This window comes from Adiantum capillus-veneris, chromosome 17 (assembly GCF_014529385.1).
Source record: "Adiantum capillus-veneris isolate H3 chromosome 17, ASM1452938v2, whole genome shotgun sequence".
In the NCBI taxonomy this organism is placed as follows: domain Eukaryota; kingdom Viridiplantae; phylum Streptophyta; class Polypodiopsida; order Polypodiales; family Pteridaceae; genus Adiantum; species Adiantum capillus-veneris.
Genome location: NC_140947.1, coordinates 113489788 through 113499220, shown reverse-complemented (window position 1 = coordinate 113499220; position 9433 = coordinate 113489788). Strand labels below are relative to the sequence as shown.

At 38.8% G+C, this 9433-nt stretch overlaps 1 protein-coding gene and 1 pseudogene across 1 annotated transcript; one reads left to right on the top strand and one right to left on the bottom strand.

The window, feature by feature from the left end:
- The first annotated feature begins 240 nt into the window (after positions 1–240).
- On the top strand, positions 241–3833 carry LOC147437899 (uncharacterized; annotated as a pseudogene).
- Positions 3834–5340: 1507 nt separating this feature from the next.
- On the bottom strand, positions 5341–5955 carry LOC147437898 (uncharacterized). Its single transcript, XM_086486636.1, has one exon. It carries the CDS (start codon positions 5938–5940, stop codon positions 5341–5343), a length of 600 nt encoding a protein of 199 aa, XP_086342762.1. The 5' UTR covers positions 5941–5955.
- Positions 5956–9433: the final 3478 nt, after the last annotated feature.

The following is a 9433-nucleotide window of genomic DNA, read 5'->3' as shown; positions in this document are numbered from 1 at the left end:
GATAAGTGACGTATGTAAGGTGTATTCTTTTGTAGCATAGAAAATGTATTTTAAATAGTGAAGTGTCGAGAAAGACTTTTGATTATCTTGCGTTATTTGTAATTTCTGTGTAATTACTAGTCTCCTCTATTCAACTACACAACAATGGAGTTGCCAAATTCATCATACCCAAGTAATCAATGTGGCGAGGGGATTGTGAACCATAAAAAATGGAATCGGTACACAGTGAGCTCCACATCAATGTCAAGTTCTAAAGCCACTGACATTAGTAGTAACCAAATTAAACAATGTGCAAACCAAGTTTACTACAATCCATTCAAAGTATGTGACATCCATCAAAATTTTCAAAGAAAATGGTTAATTGTTTACATATGCTAATATTGTATACTGTTTATGGTTGTTTTTATTAGTTGGATTCTGAAATTCAAGCTCCACTTAGAAGTGAATATCAAGAAGAGCCTTTCTTTGATGGAGATCTTGGGTACCATGTGAGCAATAACTGCTATGTAAGTAAACCATTGTTTTGAATGACTAATAATTGAACTCTATCTCATCTTTGATAGATGTTATCATAATGAAATGAAATACCTTTGTGGATTGGTCAAAATGAGTTAGGTTAATATCTATAAGTCTACTTTTATTTTTGTTGTTATCTTTTTCTTTCAAACGTTGTTATGGGAGTGGAGTAGATCTAAAGTGAATGTTATGTGAATGCCATTCCTCAAAGAATTTGGCATCTTTATACTAGCTCAAAATCCCATGGAATGCTTGGATTTAGTATATTCAAGTTTTATATCAGCAAAACAACCTTGGCATTAGAAACAAGATCTACATTGCTTATTTGTGTAGGGGTACTATATAACAGAGCTATGTTATTTTTATAGCATAGCTTTTAGATGTAGCAAAACTAATCTTTTTCCTTTTCACATAGTGAAATTAAATTTTTGAGCCACAAAATGTGCCCCGTGTTCTGGTAAAATTTGTCTATTGGCTACTACGACGGTGCTTGCATCGGACAAATGAGATTACATCATCGATTCTTTATCATTTTGTTTTACACTATCTTCAAGGACAATGAAAGCGCCTTTGAGAGATTTGAGATAATGGAAGAGGACAACCATATTACAAATGAAGTTGATTTCGAAAAGGTAAGTCCTTGGGGATGTGAGTTTCATCATTTCATTTTGCTTTACTCTCTAATTGAAAATGTTTGAAAGAAATCTATGACAGTCAAGTGATGTATTTGTGAGACTAAATAAACCATAGACCTAGTGAAACTATTTTTCTTGGCTTTTATACCATAGTCACAGGGGATGCCCTTTTTCGGGCTTCCTGTCCCCGCTTTTCCGTCCCCACTTACCATCTCGCCCTCTTTTTTACACTAAAAATCCATTTGAGCCCCGTCCCTCGTCCCCGGTTCCGGAAAGCGTCCCTTGTGAATATGTTTTATACTTAAACTTTAAACTAGCCTTTTGGCTCGAGATAATACGTGGGAGCAACAAGTATTATAGTTTTTTTTTAATGAGGCACTATTTATTTTGTTTTTTTAACCAAAACTCACAACTGCGAGTGGATCATATTAGCAGAACCAAAAATTTGCAATTTTTTACCATGCTCGTGATGAACCATGATAGCTTCAAAGGGTCATAACTACATTGCATGACAGGGGAGCCACCTCATGGATAGCAATAGGAGTATTATAGTTTTCCTAACAAGATTGTTATAGCTTAGAGTCCATAAGAACAACAAGAATTTTTTAAAATACTCATTTGAGCTAGATTTAGATTAAGAGAAAAGAGATTTTATTTCTTAGTCATGCTTCATATGATGATAATTAATCTAATGAATTTGTGGATACACGATTTCTACCTAGCTGCTCATATACTCAAAGGACAAAGGACGTGGCATTGAGACCAACGATGTCACGCAACAAGAAGAAGTTATGGAATGTCAACAGAATGTTGAGAGAGTAAGTTGATTTAGATAATAGTTGTTAATCGTTTCTCACACATATTGGATCCTTGTATTTCATATATGTTATTTCTATAGTGCAAGAATTGAAAATCTATATTTGAAATGCATGATATTTTTCTTATTGTGGAGTAGGAAAATTAGATAAGTATACTCTAAAAGAGAAAGTCATCTGCGTGATAACTCTTATTAATTTCTGGCTATCTTTAATAGCAATCCCCTCGTGTACGTGACCAAATTTGGAAAGGTGAATCTCCAACAAGTGGCAGCTCATTTGAGACTCCAAAAGACAATGGGGAAGAAGGAAATGAGAGTAAGGTACATGTACATTTATACAACCTTTCATATGTTTTTGATCAACTATGTATAGTGTTTTAGAATCTTGAAATTGTGTTGACATTCCTTTGCATTAATGTAGTTTGTTTGTAACACTGTTATAAGATTGGCTTCAAAGGACACAAACTTGTCTTCATTCGAAATGACAAAAAACGGAGACTCATGTGTGATAAGTGTTGACCTAGAGGAGGAGAGAGATATTGTAAGTAAAAATTACCAAGTTATAAATATGCCAATAGTATTTGTTAAGTTCACTTTTAGCATTTCATGATTATATATGCCTTTTCACTTTTATTCCTAGATTCCATGCATGGTGGATCAAAGGCCATCATTAAGTGAAGGGCCTCATATTAAATGTCCTACCAACATTGATCAAGAAAATTCCATGGTTGGTAGTCAAGGAATATCTATACATGTTTTAAAGAATATTTACTTTTCTTTTGGAGTTGATGTAGAAATTAATCTGGCTATGGTTTTGACTAGGAGCTAGTTGCACCAAGAGGAAGAAAGAAAAACGATCAAAGATTTGTTAGTCTAAGCTCGTTAATGGTAATACTATCTTCATTATTTACTTTCTTGCCCAACAAGATAGGAAGTATTTTACATAACTTGATTTCGCTATTAACTAGGGTATTCCAAAAGGAAAGGCCAACATTATAAAGAAATTCTCTTTTCAATCCAAGAAGAGAAAGGTAGAATTATGAATCTTCACTTGCTTTTGGGAACGAAACGTTGACCTAACATGTACGTTATTATTGTAGGTATTGAAAGAAATGCAAGATAATGTGGACCATGTTAACGTGCATCAACTAAATGCAAAGGATCAAGTAAGGGGTTCTATTATATCTTCTTTTGAACTATTTTGATTTTTAAAGTGTATATTGCTTATTGCCTTTTTTACTTATTTTTTATCAGGGAGATGTGATCTCGAGGTCATCACGTATAATTAAAACACCAACAAAATACAATGACTTTGCTATTGACAAGGTGATTAGAATCACTTCTAAGTGTACTGAGAAATATTCTTTGATGATAGTGCTTCTCTTTGAGTTTATATTTGTAATTTTAGGAGAATGTATCAAGAAAAAGTAAGAAGGGTAGAAGCACAAAAAAGGATGAAGCTTTAAAGGTTGTTAATTACCCACATTACAAACAAAGTACTTTAGTCTCATGAGTCATTGTTTACGCATGAATGTTGACTTTAGATCTTGAGTAGCAATTTATTATCGTTGTTATGTGCTACACTATCTTATCATTTTCTTCTTGCATTTTTGAAGGTGTGTAGCGTTAATGATGTTGATACCAAGGAGTTACTTGCTCTCCAAGCTATGGACATACATGATGTGGACAAGATGTATGAAAAACTTTGGGAAGCTATTAGGCCATTAAAAGCTGAGAAATTGGCATTCTTTCAAGAATGCTCTAGCAAATCCGAGCCATCTTACCTTTTAAATTGCTATGTTGAATGGGCTTTAGAAATTGGGCGTGTTACACTACCAAGCCCAGTTTCCAAATTGCTCATGTAGTGATTTTTGTTGTGAGCTGACACAATTTAATTTATAAAGGTCTAGACATTGGTGATGCTACATTCATTTAACTTGGAGTAGTGTTGCTTTTGAAGCATAATTTATTAAGGGTACATGTCTTTGACTTGTTAAAGCTTGAATGTTTTTTGAAATGATTTGCAGTTAGGTAACTTGTTACGATTACTTGAGTAGTGTTTAAAGAAAGGCAAGTAATTGTTTGAATGCAAATTGTGCAAATATCTATGCGATCAAAACAATCCAATACATTTAGCTAACTTTGAAGAAAAAAAACATTTTTTTGCATGCAAGTTGAGTAGATTACAAAGTGGTCAAGGTATGCAATGCATTTAGGTAACTTTTTTGGATTACTTGAGTAGTGCTTAGAGAAAGATCATTAATTTTTTGCATGGAAAGTGTGTAGATCTTGAAGTGATTAAGGTAAAGGAATGCTATTACCATAATTTAAGTGTCATAGATTTGTATTTTTGTGTAGAGAATAGTAGTAACAAGCTATGTCAATTTTACATTGCATTTCTCTAAATATAGTTTTTGCCAATTAGAATTGTATACTTATGAGCGTTACATAGAGTACAATATAGATCGGAATATATTGAGTAGAGACTAGATAAATTATTGATCATTTAGCCAAAGTGTTCTCTAGTCTATACAACATTAATTAATACATACCTCCAAATAAATACGTACGTCATTCAATGTGCAAAAATTGTCCTAAGTTCTTGGGGAATAGATACAAATAAGACCATTGCTATGTTCACTCTTCAAGATATGGTCTTACCAATTATAACTATTTGTGATTAATGCAGTTCAAGCTTAACTAAGCACTTTTTTTACTATAAAAAAAGATTGATGTTTACCAAATTTCAATTGATCTAGATGGTCCTGAATATAATAATCATAATTCTCTGATCTTGTTAGTAATTTAGGAATAGAGAGAAATATTATCGTGTTTTGGCAAATGAATAGCCATACATTTCTCCAAGAAGATGACGAAGCATGGACTACACAAAAATGACATATCCAAAGCAAACAGAATTATTCTTTTTTCCAAACCCTCCTTGTTTTGCAAATGATCCTTCAAGTATGCATGCGACACATTATTTATCGCCCTTTCTACATGGAAAATTTGTCTCAAAGTCTCTATGATTACTTAATTTATTGAAAGTCTTATTATTAGGGATTGTTGCATGTGTCGAATACAAATTTTCCCACTAGAGAATTGAGATAAGGAAAAGTACAATTGGAAATTTGAACCCTTTTGCTTTTTTCCACATGGAACTATAAACTCCATTTTGTATCCCACAAGGGAATGGCGTGTCTCAAAGAGGAAAATTGCATTCCCTAGTGGGAAAACATTATCCCATGGAAAACTCAAGCCCAATCTTTCCTTAAAGGGAATTTCATTACTTAAGTATTCCCTTGTGGGAGTATAACTCACACGTTTTTTCCCTCTTGGAACAGGGAAATATTGTGTGAATTGTGCCCACTTTCACACAAGGGAAACCACGGAAAAGTTCTTGTGGATGCGTTTGCGAAGCAACTGAAGCATACTGACCTCGGGTCGGTACCAGTAGTTGTCTTCGATGGGATTGATGGCTTTGATGACTGCGGAATCGCAACCAGAGTTCATGATAAGCAGAAGGTACGCTGCCTGGACTCTCAGCCGGTGCGGTTCTGCCCTGCTGGCCATGAACTGCAACTTTTCCCGCAGCTTCGTCTGATCTGCATCGCCAAAAGGGGCCGCAGGGGGCTGCTGCTCGCTGCTGCTGAGCTGCAGCTCGTAGAACTTAATAAGGGCTCTGACGAGAGCGAGAGAGCGCACCGAGGTGGGGTCGATGAGATCCACAAGGCGCTGCACCAAGAGCGTCCCCCGTGTAGTTTTCGTACTCTGAATGAGGCGCAACCCTTCGGGGCTCGACCATGCTAGTATCCCTACGCTGGTGGCGGCCGCCCGCCCTACCTGCCCGGTCCCCACCGTGTCCGCCAGCTTGGTCAACACCTCCTCCGGCAGGGTAAGCCGCCCCCGCCCCCCGCCCCCCCAGGTCACATCCGCCCAGAACCCCACCATGTGCGCTGCCGCCAGCCTCATGAACGTATCCTAGTCTGCATCCAAACATCTCATCAGAAAATCCAGCCCCACCCTGTGAGCGTACACCTACCTAATTAGCTCCCTGTGATTCCTGGCTACCCTCTCCGCCTGCACATTCCGCTGAAATTCGCCCGCAAGCGTGCTGAAGGCGAAGCGCAAGAGTTGATCCGACTCGTCGTGGACGGCGTGCGTCATCCCATAAGAGCTGATCATCCAATTCTCAAGCACTGTGTCGAAGTACCTCAAAATGCTTTGCTCAGAAGTGCTGCTGAGAGTCAGAAAGGCTACGGCGGAGCAGGCAAGTTGGAGGAGCGCCACAAGCGAGTTGATGCCGACGAGGCTGTAAAAAATACGGAGGGAGGAGACCAGATTATGGGTGGAGCTGCCGGTGTGGGAGTAGGGGACGGAGCAGTTGAAACTGAGACTCAAGGAGGACAGGACTAAGCTAGGGGAGATGAAGGTGAACCGGAGAATGAGGGAGGCGGGCGGGCATGGCGGGCGCGGCGGTGCTGGAGGTCGTGAGCGGGATCGATAAGGCGGGGGTCCTGACTAAGGTAAGCGAGAGCGCGGGTCAGCAGGCGGGAGAAGAAGGAGACTGAGGCGAGGCGGTCACCTTCCAAAAGCAGCAAGCAGAGGGGAAGTCGCGGGCATTGAGGGAGGAAACAAAAGATCCCAGCAGCACCACGGTGGCCCTGCAGGTGAGGTTACATAACCCCAGGAAACGAGAAAGCGCATGAAGGAGCCCAATGGCGCGCGCCAACAGCCGTGCTCTGCCGATCTGCCACTCGTAAGCATGTATGGGACCTCCCCGTCTCACCCGGGCGCCTCCTCCATAGCTGTTAACCACCGTCCACAGCTGCGCTGCTTCTTGATTCGCCGCCGGTTGCATATTGTTCTCCAATTATGTGTACCCTCCATATAAAACCTAAACCAGTACGTGGAGGCTTGTGCCTACCGGGTCAAACTGGTCCAAGCTTTAAGAGACGTTTACTACTGATATTAATTATCATTATCAATACTATTCTGCACATGAATTCTCTCTCTCTCTCTCTCTCTCTCTCTCTCTCTAGCTCTCTCTCTCTCACACACTCGCCCCCCTCCCCAGGCACTGGATCACATGAGGAAGAAGAGTGGGGTGTCTGAGTACCACATGCTATGAGCTTCATCTACAAGCGAACCTTAAGTCGGTCCATGATGGAGTACTCCGTCCTTCTTAGAGGTTTAGATATGACTTTCAAGGCATAAAAAATAATGTTTGATAGTACTCAATGCCTTTCTTTAAAGTACACAAATGTCAACACCCTCTCACAAGAACGTAAAATAAATAATAAACAAGGTGAAGACTTCATGATGACCTCAAGAAGGCAACATTTTTTGCTGTAATGAATTGAGAGATCAGTAGAACACATTTGACTTGTTAATAGAGAGAAAGAAAGAGATGTACGTGCACACACATGCGCACACTCACTCACTTTCATAATGAAAATTTTCAAATGAGTATAGTAAGGCGTCATTACAAAGAAATCTGATAGGATCATAATTTCCATCACATTTAATTATAAAGTTCTTTCTCATATATATATATATATATGCGTGTGTGTGTGTGTGTGTGTGTGTGTGTGTGTATGACATGTTAATGGAGAGAGAGAGAGAGAGAGAGAGAGAGAGAGAGAGAGAGATGCACGTGCACGCGCACACACACACACGCACACTCACTCACTTTCATAATGAAAATGTTTAAATGAGTATAGTAAGGCTTCATTACAAAGAAAACTCAAAGGATCATAATTGTCATCACATTTATAAGGTTCTTTCTCATATTCATATATATATATATATATATATATGTGTGTGTGTGTGTGTGTGTGTAAGTGAGTGAGTGAAATAGCTTTTAACATTGCATACCAACAATTCAAATAAATATTCTTCATAGTTTATTAAGCAAGCCATGATGTGAATAATCAACTATTAAAACTATATGGTGTGAATTTTGTTTAAAATGACTTAAAATATCAAGAATCAAAGTTAATGTGATGGTGACCATTGTGGATGGTGAAAGATGTAAAGAGGAATTGCACTACCACTCCCCTATGGCCTTCTTGGCCAAAAAAATGTTATTACCATCAACTTGCCATGTGGCACTAATCCACAAGCTTTATCCAATGGTCTATAGATTCACTCAAACTCCTATCCTTTACTAAGGACTACTTATGTGGTCCAAAAAAAGAGGAATAAATGGGAGATGCTCTCAAATATTATTGAGTGCAAGATTCAGAAGTCGGCAATTAGACAAAAAGAAAAAGATGGAGTGGACATGAAGACCATGCTTTTCTATTTCCCAGTTTGGCATCTCTCTCCTCTCTCTCTCTCTCTCTCTCTCATTCTTGTGTCGTAGGATCATAAGAGTTTGCGTGAGATCTCTCTGTCTCTCTCTCCCTCTCTCCTTCATTGCTACAGTCGCACTCTCTCTTAGTGCAAAGGATTGAACAAGCAGGAGGGATTAGTAGCCGAGCGTATGCCTAGAGTGTCTTCTCTCTCTCTCTCTCTCTCTCTCTCTCTCTCTCTCTCTCTCTCTCTCTCGCATGGGGAGGGGTCCATGACAGACAGAGGCCACAAGTGGTCTGCAAGGTTTGTGTGTGCAAGGCCAAAGCCGCAGAGAGGCATGAGGAGATCAGGGCGACGAAAGATGGGGAAGGGAATTTAGGAGGCTATCTTTCAAGAAATGTAATTAACACCATATTAGAGAGTTTGAGATTTTAGAGCCAATTTGGGAATCACCAATGTCTTCAAGATTTGGCCATATGGACAAATCTCAAAATATTTTTCAAGACCTAAGGCGTCCACAAGGTAGTACTAGAAAAGGTCTTTCGAGCCATGCTAAAAAAACTTTGGCTAACATTTGGTCATATGGTCAAATATTAATTGGAAAATTCCCAAATTCACCAATATGGTGTTAATTTCTTTTAATTGTACATGTAGGTACATCATTTTGTTAAATGCTTTCTAAGTGGAATTAAGCGAGATTCCTTAAAAAAACAAAAGTTTCCAATGCGACTATATTAGAAAAGCATCTGTGTGTGTTTGTGTGTGCTTTGCCAATCGGAATTCTCTCTCTATCACCGTCAAGAGGACATGAAAATCCCTCCCCCCTTATCTCTCTCGCATCTTTGCTTTCTTTCTTTTTTTGGTTTAAATTTTGCATCAAAAGATCTGAAGTCTTGAAGCTAGTTGATGCGGTACTCACACATATGGGATGATTGTCGTAAGAAGATAACTTGGTCACTAGGTTGGCTAAGAGCTTCACCTACAAGAAAATTCTAACTCGGTCCATGTTCAAGTGCTCCTTCCTTTTTAGAGGGTTAGATATGAATATCAAGGCTATGAAGTAGGAGGAGCTAGCTGAAAAGTATTTTTAACCAGGTGAAAATTCACTATGGCCTATATATAAGAATTTCATATCAAGAGGCTTGTTTGTGAGAGAGAAAAATAGAAA